The sequence below is a fragment of the Hypomesus transpacificus genome, chromosome 15 (assembly GCF_021917145.1).
Source record: "Hypomesus transpacificus isolate Combined female chromosome 15, fHypTra1, whole genome shotgun sequence".
Taxonomy (NCBI): domain Eukaryota; kingdom Metazoa; phylum Chordata; class Actinopteri; order Osmeriformes; family Osmeridae; genus Hypomesus; species Hypomesus transpacificus.
The window spans coordinates 12,822,487-12,841,818 of NC_061074.1; the positions used below are offsets into that span (position 1 = coordinate 12,822,487).

Here is a 19,332-nt window from a genome sequence, read left to right on the forward strand (position 1 = left end):
TCATGGCTGGATGTCATATTAACATAGAAAGAAAAATAATTTGATAGTACTGTAGAGATCCAGTACAAACAGAGATTTGATCACTGGAAAAATGTTAAGTAGAAATGTGTTTGACTGGCAGTGGGAAATTTTAAATATGTCTCTTATGTGAACATCCCTTTTCGTATCTGACCAACTTCATTTCAGTCATAATCTTTTGGGTTTGTAAACCTATCACCTTCGGATTGACGTTTTATAAATTTAGCAGACACTTTTATCCAAAGCGACATACAAGTGCATATAAGGTACAGTGGTCCATATGTTCTAACAGTTTTTCAGTGCTGTTTCAGTCATTTTCAGAACAGTAATTTGGCGGAAAGACGTGGGCATTCACTCTCTAGGTTTAGATGAGCTGTTGAGATAACTGCTCCATGTCCCACTGCAGTTGTCCTCCATCGCGTTCTTATTCTACGCAGCGCTGCCGGAATGTCCATGTAATGAAATGGAAGATCTCATGTAGTGTACTAATTTTCCAATTATTTCAAATACATACACCACACTAGTGTATTTGGTCGTCAAGGTCAATGTTACACACATCTGAAACACATTTCTATAAACTCAATTTAGCAGCTGGATGTAATGAGAATGGTTGCCATAGTTTCCAAATCTCGAACAGGTGTACAATGTTGAAGCCCATCACTATAAGGGGCCATTTAGGAAATAATTCAGACTGTCCTTACACAAACACATATGAAACACATACACATTCACATATGAAACATTCACACACATTCACACTGCTGAAATCTCACAGCCACATATGTGAAATGATCGCATCGACACATATGAAATGCATTCACATTCATATGTGAAATATTCACACATGCATTCATACTTCTGACAATATACATACACATGAAATGCTGGCACAGACACATGAACACACTCATTATTGAAACACTCAAGTCTTATAAGGATGAGTAAAAAGCTTTGAGAATGTAAGAGTGTGAGAACATTTTCACTATATCCAGAAGTCATGTCAGTATATCCGGAAGTCAGTTCAGGGTTAGGAGGGTTACCTTAGAGTTAGTGTTTTCTGGATCAGAGGGCTGTTGTTTTCGACGTGTCTGAGTAGCCTACCATTAACCCACCATTAACCTTTAGTTGCACTGCTTATACAGTAGGGAGTCCGGTGGCTGAGTGGTTGGGGAATCAGGCTAATAATCAGAAGGTTGCCAGTTTGATTCCCCAGCCGTGCCAAAATGAAGTTGTGTCCTTGGACAAGGCACTTCACCCTACTCGTCTCAGGGGAATGTCCCTATACTTGCTGTCTCTCTGGATAAGAGCGTCTGTAAAATGTATCCACAACATTGAAGCAAATTCGAATCCACAGGCCTTCTTGACTTCACATGGGTCAGAATAAGGACTGAATTAAGATGATATAAGTAATTTAACAAAGTAACAAACCTCAAAATGATTATTGCTTTGCGGGGAATCTTTGTAGCCTAGTTGCTCAGTAGTTTGCTCTATTATGTTGCTAATTGTGATCTAGGTCAATTTTACCTTTGTGTTGCGGAAATGTGTCTACAGTCTCTTTTACATGGTGCAAGTCTATTGGATCACTGCCTTCCTAAATTAAGTGCTGGGGGGGAGGTGTGATGGGAGGGCCGGGGGTGATAGAACGCTGCTTGGTGCCGTCCTTTGGGCTGTGAATTCACAGATTTATATGAAGAATGCGTCTCACACCAAAAGAGAGAACTCTGTTCACCGCACGCTGTGGTGGCGAATTCATGGTAGACATTTTTGTGTACGCTGTCTACAGGAGAATGATGGGAACTTTTTAGTCTAAACTGATCAATATAGGATCAGTTTTTACAGGAGATTTTACAGGATGATCCCCAAACAGATAGAGAGCTGCCATACTCATGCAATCCATTTAGAATCCATTGAACATAATTGAGGATGGCATACGACTGACGACTGAAGAGGCCTTAGGAGAAGGGTCAGATAGACTCGGAGATGTTAACATTCCAGTCCTTAGTTGTGAGGTTGGACATTTACATTCTGCTCCCACCCCTCTATCAAGTAACCCAAGGAGGTAGAAAGAATGAGGCATACAGAGGTGATTCCACAGATGGTTTGTAATGTAATTCAGTTGAAAAATAACCTCAGCCTGATTAGCATGCTTGGTTTATGTACGAGATGTTTATGTGCAGAATATGGGCAATGTTGCTAATTCAAAAACAAAAGGTTTCAGGGCTCACACATGTCCATGTTCCCATGAAAATGTTGTTGTCTTTTTTAAGTGTACAATGTTACGTTGACCAAACCTGTGTCTCTTGTAAGACGACAGATATAGTGTACATGAACATGAGAATGCAAATATTAGGAGCCATTTTGTATCTGCTTTCGTGATTTTTTGTTTACATTTAAAGTGCAAACATTCCCAGGATGCCGTTCATTAGCATATAGAGCACTAAAGTGTCGTATTCAGCTCTTATGTTGTTGGAGACATTGATACTCAAGGGGCACATTCAGCCAAGTCAGCTTTGCATCAGTTCCAGAATAAATAAATACAGTATTTAGTTAAATGATAACAGCAAGTAATATATTGTCAGAGCTCATGTCTTGCACGTGTTGAGTAGCACTGCCTGTCACTGAAAACCACAAACTTCTCCCTCAGACACTATGATTTTCTGCTTAGTTTAGTGGTGGATGTTTTGGTTTTAATGGTAAAAAAAAAAAAAAGGCCAGCTCATCCCAAACATCTATGATTAAAAAAATAGTCTCTGTAAATAAAAGACTACCAGTGTGAGGATACTTTATTGTCTTATACTTTCATCACCTTGTCCTGTCAACCTTGTGAAAATGGCGGCTTCATTCCTGTGATTGTATTTCAAACTCCGGAAATGGAATCCAGGTGATAAATGTGAGATCCATATACTGTGATGTCAAGATGCTGCAATGTGCAGAGGGATCATTGATCCACAGGTCGTTAATCTGAAATAGAGGGGTGAGAGAGAGACCTCAGGGATAGACTAAACACAACAGGAATTACAGGCCATTCAGTCACGTGACAGATACAGTAGGGCACAGATGGAGGGAATAAAACAAGGCTTATTCAATATATTTTGTTGGGATGTTGATAAAGTAGCAGTATCAATTCTGTCTACTGGTAAATAGAATGTCTGTTGAGACATACATTTATAATAATTACAGCAGACTTGCTGAGAAATAATCATAAGAAACTCCCCATCTTGTTCACCAGAGCTGAAGAGCTCAAGCAATCGCAGTATTTTTTTTAACACAGAGGCATTCTTAGTGCCCGGAATTACATTTGGAATCGTCACAGACCCTCATTCTCTGATCTTTTTTCTTAAATACACATTTTCTTCGTTTTTAATGAGTCAATTGAGTCTGTGAACTCTTGCTAGCTCAAAAAATCTTCAGATTTCCAGAGAGATGCCACAAAGTCCCTGACTACCTGATCTGTGAGGGGGATTCCCACTGGGGATGATTGCCTAGCAACACATTTGCAACAGCTCTAAGGTGGGTGAGCGGTATCCGGTGCATGACCAGTCAGAGCAATGTGCTACATTGGTTCAGTATATCAAATACTAAAAAAGGCTAGTCAGTTGATGATTAGAATATAACAGTGACTGACAGTTGTGTTTTATAAATATTAATCAAGATATGTAAGTGATTAGCTAAAACACATGACACACATAAAAGACATGTAATTGAGAGCAATTGTATTATTCAGAAATTACTGATGACTCAGATGATTGTGTTCAAGGCTACATGTGAAATTTGCTGTTAAATTTGTGTTTTTCTGATGACGGATTACATGACTGAATGATCGGTAATATTTGGTTATACACTGACATCTGGTGTACTCATGAGGAATTGAATTGTGTAAATCACAATTGTTGGAAAGAAAATATAGACGTACATATACTTTATTAAAAAAGCTATTCACACTTATTTGTGAGTGTATAGATTTCAAATGAATCGATCACAAAATAAATACAAAATATATGGATTTTATTGTATAAAAATTCTAGTTTTCATATTTAAGGAAAGTCATCTGTCTTTCTCACTATGTCACATAATAATAACATGAAATATTATAAATGCATGTTATAAAAAATAAAATACGGACATTTCCGGTCGCTGTAACGCCCCTCTTCCGCTCTAACGCCCTTGTAGCTATGGAAACTCGTCAATGGCAGCATCCACACCAGTCATTTTACCCTTATCCCCCCATCCTCAAAGGTGCTGTGTGTGATAGCTTGTGAATGTGCAAATATTGCTGATAATTCAGGGGCTTCAAGATGGCGATACAACAAAGGACGGCTTTTTTCTTCCTCTTTTTTAGCGTCAGTAAGTTATTTCTCTTTACTATAACGGTTTTAACTTTACGCGACATGCATCGCAATTAAATCACACCGATGCTTTGTTAATATTGACATTGTAGACTTGTGCTACTACTACACGCTGCAACCTGTCTTACACTTTTGCTACAAATCAAATAGCTAAATAATATTAACACTATAGCAGAACGTTATCTATAATAATAGTGCGGCGTGCAAAGGGTTTGAAATTGCTCCGCATACCTTTGCTATTGTAGTAGTGAGCCACACCATAGCTATCGTCCATTCAAACTCCAACATTTCCAGACCCCATTATCGTCCACGACCGTTTCTTCCGTTAATTCTTAAAGAAGATATGCAGCAGCAATGAAAGAAAGTAACTCACTGATATGTACACAGCTTATATTTCTGCACACCAAATTACAGCCTCTTACTTTGAGATTGGAGTGGGTAAACACGCTCTCAAACCGTATGTGTAGCATCTGCCTTGCGCAGCTTCAAACTTGAGAATTCTCCATTGAAAGTGGTTGGACGAACGATAATGGGGCCCCTTGGCTAACTGCTAAAATGTGGAAAATAACATTTCTGGGCACATCCAAATTGAATTTTAAAACGGGAATATTATAATATAGGTGTGTATCTATATACTAAAGTACAATGCTGTGACATTACGTTTTTATGTCGACGTTTTCGTAAAATCTCTGACGAGCGTCGAGAGCTAGGTGGACGATAAAGGGACCCCGCTATTGGCTAGTCTAGCTATCTGGCAAGCTAACGCACTTATGTAGGCAGGATAAAGCAGGAGACTGGCTACCTTGCTAGATAGTTGTTTGTTGAATGTTGTAGTGTAGGTCGAGCTGACAGTGAGTCAAATGCAAGAGTAGTCAGCTGGTTTAACACTGACCAGCTTGTGAGCAAGAAAATCATGAGTTATACTGAGCACCAATAGATTACTGTATCTGAGACTTGTTACCAACAGTTCTATATTCTGATAGATAGTTGCTGAAACTTTACAAAATGAAATTATATGGAAAGAAAAAAGTCCTATCTGCGTTATTGCTGTACATTTCAGCTAGGCTACTGTGTGATGTGAGTGAATTGTCAGTGTGTTTCAGTGGATTTGCTGGAATGCCTGGGAATTGTTTATTTTAAAGTAATGGATCAACAGCAAGGAGATGGGAATAGAGGTTTATTTTATTTTTCAGTTTTGGTTTATTAAGAGGATTGTACAGTGTGGCTACTTAACAGAGCATTTTACTCAGAGTAGGATATAGATTTACTGTTTCTGCATTATAATAACCAGAGGGATTAGATTGAAATGGTCTTTTGAATATCGTCAAACATCTGTTACATTATTTCCCCCCTATTGTACTGTTTTAAGACACAGACAGTGTAGATGTTCAACTCTTCACATAATGATGATCATTTCTTTATATAATGAGTAAAGAAGTGTTTTTAAATGTTAAGCTTATGTGGAATGCTTGTATTGTAGGAATACAATAGCAATCAGCCATTGTCTTTTTAATTGACCATGGGGATTCTCTCCCACGGTCTGAAACTGTCTGGGAAAACAAACAAAGCCTTATGTAGCCAGTGTACAAACTGGATCAGTCTAGTGACCATGACATGAAGACGCTACTAGGAAATTAGTCAAAATCAGAGAATTCTAAAGCGATAGCAGCATGCCTTAAACAGCAACTTATTGTTTATTGTTTTGGGCCAGCCAGGCTACTCATAATAGTTCAGTTAAATGTTTTGATTGAGTCTTTGGAACATTATTTCAATGGTTTGGTTGACGTGTGGGACAAATCTCTGCTTTGCCACAGGATGATTTGCTGGACAAGCATTCCTCGTGTCTCTCAACATGACCAGTCACAGCTGGGGGTAAAAATAGCCCTTGATATACAGGGCTGGGAAAGTTTGCTGTTGAGACCTGAGAGTCACATCTCATCACTGTATCCACAGCTGTGCTCATATGACTGGTTGCTCTAGTTTGGCTGTACGTGCATTTTCTACTTTAGGAACTAGTCTTGCCCAGCCCCACTAGTCATGCCCACCCCCAACAAGAAAATAACAGTGAGAGTGGCATTCAAATAGTCTACTCTACAGTGCCCTGTCCTACAACTAGTCGGTTGTTGTCTGATGAATTAAGAAATTGTAGACAATTTCATGTTCATCATAATTTTTTTTTAACCCAATAAGCCTACTATTTAATCAACTGCTGAGTGCTTTTATCTGTCTGGATTATACTTCTGAGATGCATAATATGCTTAGATGATATTACATTACAGTCTGATTTCAGCCCTCATTAGAAGTCCTTCACATCGCCCACACAGAGGGAGTGAATGTTTTCATTACCCAGCATGAGACTCTTAGCAGCTATTATACCTCCTCATTATTTAGTCTTACACTGGTTTGTAGACTACAGAGGCTAAAAGACACGGAGGAATACTGATCCCTCCAATATTTCAGCAATGCTCAGTTTGCCTCTTGTGGTGTTTAACTTTTAGTTGGACAAGACACACAAACATTCAAATGCAGCTAGGCTGTTGTCTGACCCCAGATGCAGCCATCTTTACCTGTATGTTTTTAAATTGCGCTAAACCTTATATCAGGTTCTGTGTCTGATTGGCATTGACACTGGACTGTGTCATCGGTGTTAGCAACTTTTTTTGTCTTTGACAGGTTACATTCCATCTCTGGCTGTGATCCTGCGCACTACGGACAAGACTGTCTGGGCTAATGAATTTGAGAGTAAGTTGTTTAAAAAAAGGCCCCTTCCAAGTATAAGACAGTTCATATTCAATTTGCAGTCTGACACAGACTTTTCTTTTCAGCTATTGAACTGACCTGTTTGATAGAGTCCATATCAACAAACAATCCCAGAATTGAATGGAAGAAAATAAAAAAAGGAGTCGTCAGTTATGTATACTTTCAGAATCGGATTTCAGGTAATTATTCCTTGAAGCACAAAACCAGCCAGCCATGTTAGAGTACACTGTAGGCCTAGGTTATAACCATACTGTTTTATCAGGAGACTTGGAGCACAGAGCACAGCTCAGAGAGCCAGCCAACCTCCTGATCCTCAACACAAGCCGGTCTGACACTGCAGAGTATCGCTGTGAGGTCGCTGCCATCGACGACCAAAGGGACTTTGATGAGATCCTCATCAGTCTTGCAGTCAGAGGCAAGCACATGGTTTCATATTTCTTCTACTAAACAGTCTCGGGATTGTGACCTTTGTGTATGTCAATGATGCTGTGGACAGTACTTTGCAGTAAAGGTTATGATTGTGTGTGGTGTGTAGTAAAGCCAGTGGTGCCAAGATGCAGTGTGCCCGTGGCAGTGACAGTAGGCACGTCCTCTGAGCTACGCTGCCTAGAGAATGAGGGCTTTCCTGCCCCACAGTACAGCTGGTTCCACAACAACGAGGAACTTCCTCTTGATCCTAAGAACAGCATCAAGTTCATCAACTCTTCCTACTCTATCAACTCTGACACAGGAGGCCTGGTGAGTTATGGCCAACGGGTTAGAACAATGTTGCTTGATGACATGAGGACTTATTGTTGCGTTTTCTTCACTTTACTTTTTGACTTCACTTTTTCTCCTAATCCACTTTTAGAAGTAGATGTTAGAGGGTACATTTGATCAATTTTTTGGGTGTGTGCAGAAATTCCGGAGGGTTCGGAAAGAGGACGCTGGGGAGTACTATTGCCAAGCGAAGAATGACGCGGGATCCTCCCAGTGCCCCCCACAGAAGATGGAAGTCTGTGAGTGCCATAACCTAACAGGCGGCTGACATTCTTACCAGTAGGATGCAGTAATGTTAAATTTAGCTGCCCCGTGTTACACAAGACATGCCATTGTGCATTGCAGGTTTTGCCAGTGAGTCATGTGAGTCCACTGTAGTGCCGTGACAGTAAATCACAACGGTTGTCATCTCTTTAATAGGGACACTCCAAGGTCGTTTTCTTTTTAAACATGTGGGGATGTTTAATCTCTGTGTCGTCTTTTGTTGTCGTGTTTTTCCAGATGATGTTGACATTTTGGGGATATTCCTGAAGTCGTTTGGAGCAGTAGTGGCCATGATATGTGTGACAGTTGGAGTTTGTCATGCCCATAAACATGGCTGCTTCTCCAGCAAGGATCAAGAAGGGAACAAGTGAGTGGCAATAAGTGGCACAATATAGGAACAAATATGAGTATTTTGGGACATCATTCCCTTAAGAATTCTATACAACCGTATATGGGGAAGGCTCAGTGGTATATTGAGGTTCTATTAATACATTTAAAATGGTTTAATAGTTCTTTGGAAATGATGGACTGATTTTGTCTTTCAGCTATAAACTGCCAGCACAGGATGATGGTGTGGACTATGGTGATGCAGATGAGGTGAGTAAATTTACCTTTGCACGAAATAAGAGTGCTCAATTAATTAAGCTATATTTTGATATAAAATGTACACCATTAATCAATTTGTGATGTAATGTATCCATCAGGGTCACTTCAGACACAAATCATCATTTGTAATTTAAAATCAGAACAAGAAGGCAGAGAATGAGGACAGAAGAAGACACTGAAGACAGAGGCAAATTCTTACGGACTAGCTTTGTGTAAGAAATCTGAGCTGTAAGATTGTGCATTTTTCTCTTATGTGCATTAGCATTTGCCCAACAAGCTAAAGTGCATTAGCTTTTGCTCAACAAGCTTGCCAAAGTTATCATAATAATGTGAACCATTATTTTGCTATTACTTTCTGATAGACATTTGCCATTTAATGTCATTTGTAACTATATTTCAGCACAAGGTTTTATTTCTTCAGTCATCACTGTCAACAGTACCATTTCAAATCTGTGACACTTGAGCTTTGATCAATATGCTCATGTTCAACTAATGCTGGAACATTCCCTCACAACGTTTTTGAAAAATATCCCTTTTTTACGTCCTTCTATTTCTACACCGTACACTGAACATGTTTTGTTAGAAATGTCTGTCAAAACCTCTAACTGCAGGTTTGCCTGGTTTATGTTCCTATGGTAAGGTTGTGTCAGTTTCTTTTGTATATAGTTATTGTATACAGACAACATGTCGACAAATAAGGCTTATAAACTCACAGAGTTAAAAGGCACAATTGTATAGTCTTCAATGTGCTAAATAGAGACAATTAATCTCTTATGACAAGATAACTGCTGAAACAGGTTATACAGTATATCCTATAAATGCTGCAACTCAAGATATACTACAGTATACATGTAAGTATGATTTCAGAGTGCCGTTTTTGTGTACAAGTGACCTTCTGTTCTTACAAATCATTTAATAAAAATATATTGGACATATTGTCCACATTGACTTAGTATTATGTACATAATTGTTTCTTTTTTTAAATTAATTTTCGCTAACACAGTACACAATATTGTACTCATAACAACAAAACTACAGTGTGTATACCTTATATCAGTATTATTACTGTATGCATAATAAGGATTAACAATCCATTTAAAAAATGTAAATAGTTTTATTCATCAATGTTTTTTTTTTCCACTGGTCTAATTTCTAACATGTAACTACTCAGGAATTGTTAAATATGTTCATCATTCATTGGTTGTTGTGTAAGAACTAAATACTGTTAATGTTTCATTTTCATTTAGAAAATAAAGATACAAGTAACTGACGTTGAGACCTTTACTTTGTAGTAACAGTAAGTCTTTTATTTTGAAACATAAGTAAACCCGGAAGTGGATAACGAGAGGAAATGATCGTTTGACAACATATGACATTACATTAAAGCGTCTCAGAAAAGATAGCTACAATTTAGCTATCAATCCAACGCCGATTGCTTTCCAAAGGAATCATCAAGACACTACTAATCGGCATCGATTTGTATTGTGTAGATAGTTTAAATCCAAAGGAAAAACGTCCGTTTTTAATTTAAAAGGAACCTAACAGTACTCTGCGCATTCTGATAGACTGCGTTGCATTTACTTAATCGTTGGTTGTGGCTGATAACTGTCACGGTAGTCAAATCTAAACCGTCAATTACATTTGTATCATTATCTCCACAGACCTCCTGTTTGTATGCGCAAAGCGAAGAAGCAGCGTAAGGACTGATCCATAGCCAACCTCGGTGACAAACAAATTGGCGTATTGCACTTCGTGCTAATGAACAGCCCAAATTGATAAAACATTGGACACTCCAAGTGTCTCATACAATCCTTTAAAAGTATCAGAAAAGGGATTAATCTCAGGCGTTCTTGGATCCCATTATCCAAGCTTTAAATATGAGTTTTTTCAGTTTTGGCCAGAGTGCAGAAGTTGACGTTGTTCTGAATGATGCAGAGACACGAAAGAAAGCTGAACATAAGACTGAAGATGGAAAGAAAGACAAGTATTTTCTCTTCTATGACGGGGAGACAGTGAGTGGAAAGGTGAACGTAACTCTCAAGAACCCTGGGAAAAGACTCGAACATCAAGGAATCAAAATAGAATTTGTTGGACAAATCGGTGGGTACATATAACTGCAGATAAACTGATGCACATGTTGCACATACAACAAACTTCAGAATAACATTTACTATGCTGCCTAGTTAAACCCAGCATTGACCCATTAGGGGAAATATTCATCAATACCGATTTTAAATTTGGAATGTAAAATGCATGTCCTTACTTTTTAGAACTCTACTATGACCGAGGAAACCACCATGAGTTTGTTTCCCTGGTGAAAGATCTTGCAAGGCCAGGTGAACTCACCCAGTCACAGACCTTTGACTTTGAGTTCACCCATGTTGAGAAACCCTATGAGTCTTACACAGGCCAGAATGTCAAGCTACGGTAAGTGAAAGCACAGCTTTAACATTCCTTTGTGAATCAATAACCTAGGTTCATCTTTGACCTGTCATGTGCAGTGCTCACAGTTACACTTCAATAATTTCAATGAGTAAAGAAATGTTTTAGGCTACATGATTCCACACAGGTGACACATAAAGCTATTATTAAACTTATTAAAACTGATTTAATCACTAAGTCCCCACATTCTGATATATAATCAGTATATATTCGTGTTGATGTTGAGTTCAGTTGGTTGTCTTATGCAATTGGTTCCTCTTTCAGGTACTTCCTCCGGGCTACAGTGAGCAGGAGACTGAATGACATCAGCAAAGAGATGGATATTGTGGTACACACACTCAGCACATACCCAGAGCTCAACTCTTCCATAAAGATGGAAGTGGGAATTGAAGACTGTCTTCATATTGAGTTTGAGTACAACAAATCCAAGTAAGGTCCAATTCCCACCTTGTCTTTAAATGTGTACCTGTGCATCATGTACCCTTATATTCTGTCCAGCTTCCACAAGTTGCCAGACAGTCTAATTCCTCTATTTGTCTTTCCACAGATACCACCTGAAAGATGTGATTGTGGGTAAAATCTACTTCCTACTGGTGAGGATTAAGATTAAGCACATGGAGATTGACATAATCAAACGTGAGACAACAGGCACTGGTCCAAGTGTGTACCATGAAAACGACACCATCGCTAAATATGAGATAATGGATGGTGCACCAGTCAGAGGTAAATACCATGATGATGTTTACCAGTAGATAAAGTGCTTTCAGTCACTCAGTCGGTCCTTCCTCTTCTTTTCTCTGACTGCATTTTGCATTTTAGGAGAATCTATTCCAATCAGGTTGTTCTTAGCTGGCTATGAGATGACTCCTACCATGCGAGACATCAACAAGAAGTTCTCAGTGCGTTACTACCTAAACCTGGTGCTAATCGACGAAGAAGAGAGGCGCTACTTTAAACAGCAGGTGAGTTTTCTGATTTTATACGGGTTGTAGTAATGCGTTCAAGGTAATTTGGGTAGATTTTGGAAGTGGATAGGGATCATTTTACATTACAAACAGTAGGGAATTCCAACCTTTTCCTAAACAAGTGATTAATCCCACCTTGAGTTATCCTAACACAATCACTCCTTCCTCTTCAAGGAAATTACACTCTGGAGGAAAGGTGACGTGGTGAGGAAGAGTATGTCCCACCAGGCTATCATAGGAGCCCAGCGGTTTGAGGGCTCGGCCAGTTCAGAGAGCGCACTGGAGCAGGCGGCAAGGGAGGACAGCGGCTAAAGCTGCAGTCCTTCATTAACCTCACGGAAGACTGGCGTCTGAGGAAGAGTAGTTGAGGCACCTGTCAGCTCACATCATCACTGTTGAAGCAGCCCTTCTGTTTATTACAGCTGCTGAGTGAAGGGAGAGGGGGACCATGAAGGGAAACTGGATATACACACATGAACAATGAAAAATATGTCTGCATTTGGCAACACGGATGGCTGCAGGATGCAGACTAACCTCTTTCTCGACACACTTCTCCAATTAAAGTTAAGCCAACTACATGTTTAAACCTTCCCTGTGTGACGACTAAAATAAGCATATTATACTGTCCTTTTTATTTCTTATCTCCTAATGACCAACTCTAATTTGTCACGAAATCCATTTCTAACTTTGGCTTTCTAAATGATTATCTGTACAGAATGATGTACGGCCATAGGGAATTTAAATCATGAGAAACGACAATGCATTTTTAACATTCCACACCCAAACTAATGCATTCCTGCAATTTGATGTGGTTAAGAACTCTTAAAGAATAACTTTGCACTGGTGTTTTCTTTGCTTCTCATTCTCTGGTAATTCATTGTATGTGTCAAGATTGCACAAAGAAATATTCAGAGATTCTGTTGCATCAAACATGTAAGGTCTGCCGTCTTTGTTGAATGAGAGTTCAAAAGTATTGTTCCATACATGTTTGTCCTGTAAATAAGAGCAGCTATTGTATTCTCATGCCCCTTTTAGCTCTCATACAAAGTGATTTGCTAATACAGTTAAGTCTGTGCCATAGAATCAGTTAGCTTCACTTCAGCATTCCAATAGTGTTAGCAAAGGCAGGGGTATATTGTGCTTGTGTTTGAGGTCTGATAGTGAGAAGTCTTCTATATTCCACACTAGAGACTTGAAATGTTGTGCCTATAAGTGTATCTAGCAAATGAAATCCTCTTGCCCCTAACACATACCTTAAAGCTTGTTTTAACCTGAAAGATCGATCTGTCTATTTTTTGTGCTCTCCAAATAACTAATAAATGATCCTCTGTCCCTAAAACATAAGTAAATTGATGCCAAATTCTGTTTGATGTGTCAGTCTGGTCTTTGCTTTTAGAAACAATATTTAGACATTTTAAAAATAAAATGTATTAAACAGTATTTGGTATAAGAACACAATTTGGTATTTATGACAATGTTTACAATCAGTATACACATGAGTTGAGTTAGTAGTTCTGAGTGTTTTCAGGTTATGCCAGTTGGTCATCATCTCCATGTCATTTCAAGACCGCTCTTGATTCTCCAAACTCAAGACAAAATCAAATTCCTCTGATAAGGAGAGAAATAAACTTATGAAATTGTGATTTTTACTATGTACAAAGTACTACTTACATTTACATTTAGTCATTTAGCAGACGCTCTTATCCAGAGCGACTTACAGTAAATACAGGGACATTCCCCCCGAGGCAAGTAGGGTGAAGTGCCTTGCCCAAGGACACAACGTCATTTGGCACGGCGGGGAATCGATCCAGCAACCTTCTGATTACTAGCCCGACTTCCTCACCGCTCCGCCATCTGAATCCCATACTACTGTATATGAACTCACCAGTAGTAAGGGGTTGGACGGAAAGTCTTGCTCTTGTGAACAGAGACATGTCCTTCAGCGGCCCTCCTTTAGCCTTGTGCTGCTGGTGGTACTTTTTTAGCTCTGACAGAGGGATAAAACGCTTCATCATCCTTTCAAAGTGAATGTCCACCTGTCAGACAAACACAAAAACAAGATGGAGGAAAGCCTTTGGCACAAGGTTGTGTTTGAGAACACCAACTATGAATTGGATTACATGTCCTTACCATACTCCATTTGGGATTGTCTAGCGTGCTGGAGGGATCATAATGGACATCTTTCTTATCAAACTGAGTGTGGTCCACGTATGCTTCCTTTACGACCTATAGTATGATAGACAGCATGTGACAGCTACGTACTAATCTTCACAAGGTACATTCCTACCAATAGAAGAAACACGTCTCACTTTCATTAGACCAGCTACTCCAGGCTCTTTACAGTTGCTGTGGTAAAAGAAGGCAAGCTGTCCTTCTTTCATGTCTCTCATGAAGTTGCGTGCCTGCAAACAATGAAACGTATTAACTCGAAGCTGCGAACAACTTGTTTCACTGACCACTCGTGACACTTCCAACACTACATCCGACATCTTCCAGCTGGTTAACAGTGTGATCTTCGGTGTAAGATTACGCTACTTGATAGTTTCTGACACCGTCCCAGCACCCGGTTTGGTTTGGTTGAGCCTTCAGATCTTCAATGCCAAACTGTAAGAGAGCAGATATTGTTCTTACAACGCTGAATAAAGTGCCCTTGATTCAACGTACACAGTTTAGTGACGATTACCTTCACATCTATGCCGTTTTCAAACCGACTGTCAGGCTCTGACTTCATCAACCAGTGGCAGTACTGTGGACGGCTAGGGGGTTCTTTTGTTCTTACATTCTCCTTAGGCATCTCACGGGTCGATGCCTTTCTTTTACCTCTGACTCTTGAGCCAGGCTCTTCTGAAGGTGAGTACTCCCCCTGGCCATCATTTACTGCCTGCTCATCGTCCCCTGGGTGGCACATAACAACCTAAATGTTGCTCCTAAATAAACAAACAATACCATGCAGACCATTTTCACTGCATTCACATATCAGATCAAATTACATGAATTCCATACGTGACTTTGTTGTTCTTGCATTCCCATTCCCACGTGTCCTTTTCTTAGGTGGCATATCTGAAAATGTTTAGAATGAATGTTAAGCAAATGCACTGTAGCTAACAAGCACTCCAAAAATCCTTAAAACCGTGTCTCAATAATCCCATGAACCCTAGAACGACACATGAATCACGATGCATAAGAAAATATTTGAAAGCATAAAACAAACTTTTAGCGTTGACCAACCAGCGTGTGTCTGAACTCAACGTTGTATCACGTGATAGTAACGTAACAAAACAAAGCTAAGCTATTCCTACAAAATTGGTGCGGCTGCGAACAAATCTACCATCGTATGCGACAAGAATTGTGTCTTATGTCTTGAATATTTTTTCATACAGTCTTACTTTACAGCATTTGTTAGTAAAGCGCGATTATGTTCCTAATCCATTAGACGTCCATTTTTTGTAGTTGCAAAAGTAGAACTACATTTCCATACAAGCAAGGTGACACTGCTGCAGTTTGATAACCAACCAACATGGCTGCAGTGGGGACGTTATGTAGAGTTGCCAGACTGAGTTCGTACATAGCCAGAAATCGGCGTTTAATATTTAACCACATTCAAATACGGAAGATAGCTTCATGCATCGATCGTAAGTGCAATTTGTTTAGCTAACTTTCAATGGGCCAAATTGACACAAATTCCACGTGATATTAATGGGAAGAAGATACTGACAAGCCAGCTGACTAACGTTAGCACTACAGCATTGACATTATTTAGGGAGACATGCATGATGTATCTAAACTGTATTCATAACAATGTTTACATCAGAAATAGTGTAGCGCCAATTAGTAAAAAGTACACGAATTTTGTCAGTCACTTGGTTGATTCGTATTGGCTATTGAGACGCCATATCCACCACTCAGAGACTGGCTGTTTAACCCACCCAATATCACTAACCTCATCTGACTTCTGAAGTGTTATTAATTTGTATAATGTGTAACATTTGCCATTGTTTAGTTACATTGAATGTGATGTGATGACAGACTTTTTGCTGAAGAAAGCTAGTTGTCCAAGGAGAACTTCCTTCAACTCAGTTCTGTGTGACCCCTTCACCTTGCAGCTTCTCACGGGCTCACAGATGAACAGAAGGAGTTTCAAAAGGTGGCCTTCGACTTCGCTGCCAATGAGATGGCACCCCACATGGCCGAGTGGGACGAAAAGGTGTGTTCGAAAAGGCAATTTCAGGGTGCCATTACATTAATTAACATTATATAATCAATTGTCGACTGACATGAGGTGCTACCTCTAAGTTTGAGGTGACAGTACTCTCTCATTGTTCAGGAAATCTTTCCAGTGGTCACCATGCAGAAAGCAGCTCAGCTTGGGTTTGGGGGCATCTATGTACAACCAGAGGTGGGAGGATCGGGGCTGTCACGTCTTGACACGTCGGTCATCTTTGAGGCCTTATCCACTGGCTGTGTCAGCACCACCGCCTATATCAGCATACACAAGTAAGCTTGGCACGTGTCCGGCCAATCATAGGAAAGCACCATGTAGGATTACACTGCTTGTTTATTTTGAATAATGGCCGGGACCCTTCTCATACAGCAGAGTGAATGGGGAAGGTCTATACAAACGCAATGGTTATTTGCACAAATTAATTTTTTCCACAATGCTCATTTTGTCCTGTACAGTATGTGTGCCTGGATGATTGACACCTTTGGAAACACAGAGCAGAGGGAGAAGTACTGCCCTGATCTCTGCACTATGGATAAGCTTGCCTCCTACTGTCTCACTGAACCAGGTGAGACTTCCTTGATACATGTTTACAAGTCTCAGTACAAGTATTCTTACATGGTTCTATTTGTGTGTGGTTTTAGTCACCGATCGAGACTTTGATGCACTCTGGTGCGTGCGTGTAATTCCAGGTAGTGGCAGTGATGCTGCCTCCTTACTCAGTAACGCAAAGCTGAAAGGAGACCACTATGTTCTAAACGGCTCTAAGGTACTACATGTTCTTAGGTTTGCATTATTTCTGTTGTAATGTTCCCAGTGTTAGCCTGCATCTAAATGATAATACCACATTAGAAAGAGTCGTTCCGTCTGTGTCTGACTATAGGCCTTCATTAGTGGAGGAGGAGACACAGACGTGTACATAGTGATGTGTCGAACTGGAGCGAAGGGCCCTAAAGGAATTTCCTGTCTCGTGGTGGAAAAAGGAACTCCGGGCCTCAGCTTTGGAAAGAAGGAGAAGAAGGTAGCTGTAATTCTGATGATGCTGCTCACAACGCCATAACCACAAGGGGGCAGGGTTGAGCCAAAGATGTGGTACAGAGAAGAGGAATGGCTTGACTCTGCAATTGACAGAAGTTTAATTTTTATTTCTGAAGGTGGGTTGGAACTCTCAGCCAACCAGGGCAGTGATATTTGAGGACTGTGCTGTACCAGTAACCAATCGACTGGGGCAGGAAGGACAGGGCTTTTCTATGGCCATGAAAGGCCTAAATGGGGGCAGGATCAACATTGGTACGATGTGTTTTGTGATACCATACTAATTCATGTTATCGTTTTTATGTTGTTGAAGTAAATACGTTTTGAAATAAATTCTTGATAACTGATTTAGTTTACATCCATGTTCCTGTGATCCTTCTCCATTCAGCTTCCTGTTCACTTGGGGCTGCTCACGCCTGTGTGCAGCTGGCGAGGGATCACTTGCTCGTACGCAAGCAATTCGGGGAGACTCTGTCTAACAACCAGGTACTCGGCTCACAGTCTCACCACGTAGAGCTAAGTGTTGTTCCATTCCATTGTTTTACCAGGACCAGATACCCTCTGTTTGCTCCCGTAGTTTCTACAGTTCAAACTGGCTGAGATGGCCACCAAGCTGGTGGCGTCTCGTCTGATGGTGCGTCAGGCTGCTGTGTCCTTGCAGGAGAACAGGGCCGACGCTGTGGCCCTCTGCTCTATGGCCAAGCTCTTCGTCACAGATGAGTGCTTCGATGTGAGCGGACACCTGCGGCCGTCTCTTTTATAGGGTTGTCCATGGATGATAAATTGTTACGCAATTGAAGTCATTTGGCAGTTGCATTCTGGGCGTTTTTGGTTTTGATTTGTTGCTTAGTTTGATTTATGGTTAAGCTCCACGCTCTGAGCTCATCGGTGTGTGCGCTTCCTTCGCAGATTTGCAACCAAGCTCTCCAGATGCATGGTGGGTATGGTTACCTGAAAGACTACGCTGTTCAGCAGTTTGTAAGGGACATCAGAGTTCACCAGATACTAGAAGGTATGTTTAAAATGCCATGTCTGATCCTTGTAAGATACACTGTGTATTTGAAGGGTGTTTTTTCTCCCTAATTTTGAATGGGATGTGGTTACCATTATTAGCCAATCACAGTACATTGAGCTGTCTCCCTCTTTGTCCAGGAACCAATGAAGTGATGCGGATGATGATAGCCAGAAGTCTGTTGACTGAGTCGTGATAAATGTTATTCCATAGCCTTCCCATGAATGGACTTCCGGTCTCAGTGGGTTGGTGGTGACCACTTCCTGTTGGTTAATACCCCTGGGATGTTTTTCTGTGACTGAATTCCTTAAGTGTTGTAACTGAGGACAGAGAGCGGGATGGCTTTAAGCTACTGCACTCATTAGATCTCTGTGTTTGTGGTATTAAGTCATGTTACGTAAATATGCATTTAGTTTGTTTAAAAATGAAAGCTGCTTAGTCTCGTGTAAGGAAAGATGTGCCCCAGACATGCAATGTCTTTCATCTTTGCTGTATTCTCTGACAGGGGATATCTGTAATAATGTGTAATTTAGAGTGTGCAGTTGGATGAATGGTCTAGTATTGTCTAACAACAGAGTTAAATCTAACAACAGAGTTAAATCTAACAGTCAACTACATGGGCTGTTATCCTTTCCTGCAGTGGCCTTTCTTGTGTTTTATATTTGAGACTTTTATAGTCTTAGTGGCAACAGACTGTATTAATATCTTTTTTTAGTAACCTGAATGTACAAAAGGAGGCTGTTAAGCAAACTGATTTTAAATGATATCATTTATTGTAGTATGTATGGTACACAAATGGTGTACCACTGTCATTTACACCCCAAATAAAACTCAAGTCTGTTTCTATCTCTCTAGATGTTTGGTCTTCCCTCTTCAAGGACATAAGGACATGTTCATTGGCTTTAT

At 40.1% G+C, this 19,332-nt stretch overlaps 4 protein-coding genes and 1 long non-coding RNA gene across 5 annotated transcripts; 3 read left to right on the forward strand and 2 right to left on the reverse strand.

The window, feature by feature from the left end:
* Window positions 1-2,452: 2,452 nt before the first annotated feature.
* LOC124477598 lies at window positions 2,453-5,063 on the reverse strand. The gene is made up of 3 exons (XR_006957168.1): window positions 4,787-5,063; window positions 4,596-4,695; window positions 2,453-2,979 (listed from the first exon to the last, which is right to left on the reverse strand). It is a non-coding gene; the product is annotated as an uncharacterized LOC124477598 (long non-coding RNA).
* jam3a (junctional adhesion molecule 3a) lies at window positions 4,209-10,024 on the forward strand. Its single transcript, XM_047035499.1, has 9 exons — window positions 4,209-4,362; window positions 7,038-7,106; window positions 7,190-7,303; window positions 7,387-7,539; window positions 7,660-7,862; window positions 8,023-8,122; window positions 8,385-8,514; window positions 8,693-8,744; window positions 8,852-10,024. The coding sequence occupies exons 1-9, from the start codon at window positions 4,314-4,316 to the stop codon at window positions 8,885-8,887; spliced, it is 906 nt and encodes a 301-aa protein (XP_046891455.1). The 5' UTR covers window positions 4,209-4,313; the 3' UTR covers window positions 8,888-10,024.
* Window positions 10,025-10,086: 62 nt separating this feature from the next.
* On the forward strand, window positions 10,087-13,525 carry LOC124477595 (vacuolar protein sorting-associated protein 26B-like). Its single transcript, XM_047035498.1, has 6 exons — window positions 10,087-10,853; window positions 11,024-11,180; window positions 11,460-11,624; window positions 11,743-11,918; window positions 12,015-12,157; window positions 12,335-13,525. The coding sequence occupies exons 1-6, from the start codon at window positions 10,631-10,633 to the stop codon at window positions 12,470-12,472; spliced, it is 1,002 nt and encodes a 333-aa protein (XP_046891454.1). The 5' UTR covers window positions 10,087-10,630; the 3' UTR covers window positions 12,473-13,525.
* Window positions 13,526-13,600: 75 nt separating this feature from the next.
* Window positions 13,601-15,454, reverse strand: thyn1 (thymocyte nuclear protein 1). Its single transcript, XM_047035500.1, has 8 exons — window positions 15,372-15,454; window positions 15,164-15,220; window positions 14,844-15,055; window positions 14,696-14,764; window positions 14,470-14,562; window positions 14,291-14,386; window positions 14,046-14,196; window positions 13,601-13,768 (listed from the first exon to the last, which is right to left on the reverse strand). The coding sequence occupies exons 2-8, from the start codon at window positions 15,216-15,218 to the stop codon at window positions 13,722-13,724; spliced, it is 723 nt and encodes a 240-aa protein (XP_046891456.1). The 5' UTR covers window positions 15,219-15,220; window positions 15,372-15,454; the 3' UTR covers window positions 13,601-13,721.
* acad8 (acyl-CoA dehydrogenase family, member 8) lies at window positions 15,452-19,272 on the forward strand. The gene is made up of 11 exons (XM_047035497.1): window positions 15,452-15,792; window positions 16,264-16,364; window positions 16,485-16,654; window positions 16,838-16,947; window positions 17,072-17,148; window positions 17,263-17,400; window positions 17,534-17,669; window positions 17,803-17,900; window positions 17,992-18,144; window positions 18,324-18,426; window positions 18,567-19,272. The coding sequence occupies exons 1-11, from the start codon at window positions 15,678-15,680 to the stop codon at window positions 18,620-18,622; spliced, it is 1,257 nt and encodes a 418-aa protein (XP_046891453.1). The 5' UTR covers window positions 15,452-15,677; the 3' UTR covers window positions 18,623-19,272.
* Window positions 19,273-19,332: the final 60 nt, after the last annotated feature.

What these genes read in the sequence shown, in the direction of transcription:
- LOC124477595 (XM_047035498.1), top strand. Translation starts at nt 10,631, where the DNA reads ATGAGTTTTTTCAGTTTTGGCCAGAGTGCAGAAGTTGACGTTGTTCTG. An exon ending in GGCCAGAATGTCAAGCTACG is followed by an intron (nt 11,181 to 11,459) that starts GTAAGTGAAAGC and finishes TTCCTCTTTCAG; the next exon opens with GTACTTCCTCCGGGCTACAG. An exon ending in TTTGAGTACAACAAATCCAA is followed by an intron (nt 11,625 to 11,742) that starts GTAAGGTCCAAT and finishes GTCTTTCCACAG; the next exon opens with ATACCACCTGAAAGATGTGA.
- acad8 (XM_047035497.1), top strand. Translation starts at nt 15,678, where the DNA reads ATGGCTGCAGTGGGGACGTTATGTAGAGTTGCCAGACTGAGTTCGTAC. An exon ending in CTACTGTCTCACTGAACCAG is followed by an intron (nt 16,948 to 17,071) that starts GTGAGACTTCCT and finishes GTGTAATTCCAG; the next exon opens with GTAGTGGCAGTGATGCTGCC. An exon ending in TCACAGATGAGTGCTTCGAT is followed by an intron (nt 18,145 to 18,323) that starts GTGAGCGGACAC and finishes CTTCCTTCGCAG; the next exon opens with ATTTGCAACCAAGCTCTCCA.
- thyn1 (XM_047035500.1), bottom strand. Translation starts at nt 15,218, where the DNA reads ATGCCACCTAAGAAAAGGACACGTGGGAATGGGAATGCAAGAACAACA. An exon ending in AAAACGGCATAGATGTGAAG is followed by an intron (nt 14,765 to 14,843) that starts GTAATCGTCACT and finishes GCTCTCTTACAG; the next exon opens with TTTGGCATTGAAGATCTGAA. An exon ending in ACAATCCCAAATGGAGTATG is followed by an intron (nt 14,197 to 14,290) that starts GTAAGGACATGT and finishes TTTGTCTGACAG; the next exon opens with GTGGACATTCACTTTGAAAG.
- jam3a (XM_047035499.1), top strand. Translation starts at nt 4,314, where the DNA reads ATGGCGATACAACAAAGGACGGCTTTTTTCTTCCTCTTTTTTAGCGTC. An exon ending in CTGGGCTAATGAATTTGAGA is followed by an intron (nt 7,107 to 7,189) that starts GTAAGTTGTTTA and finishes TTTTCTTTTCAG; the next exon opens with CTATTGAACTGACCTGTTTG. An exon ending in ACTATGGTGATGCAGATGAG is followed by an intron (nt 8,745 to 8,851) that starts GTGAGTAAATTT and finishes TGTATCCATCAG; the next exon opens with GGTCACTTCAGACACAAATC.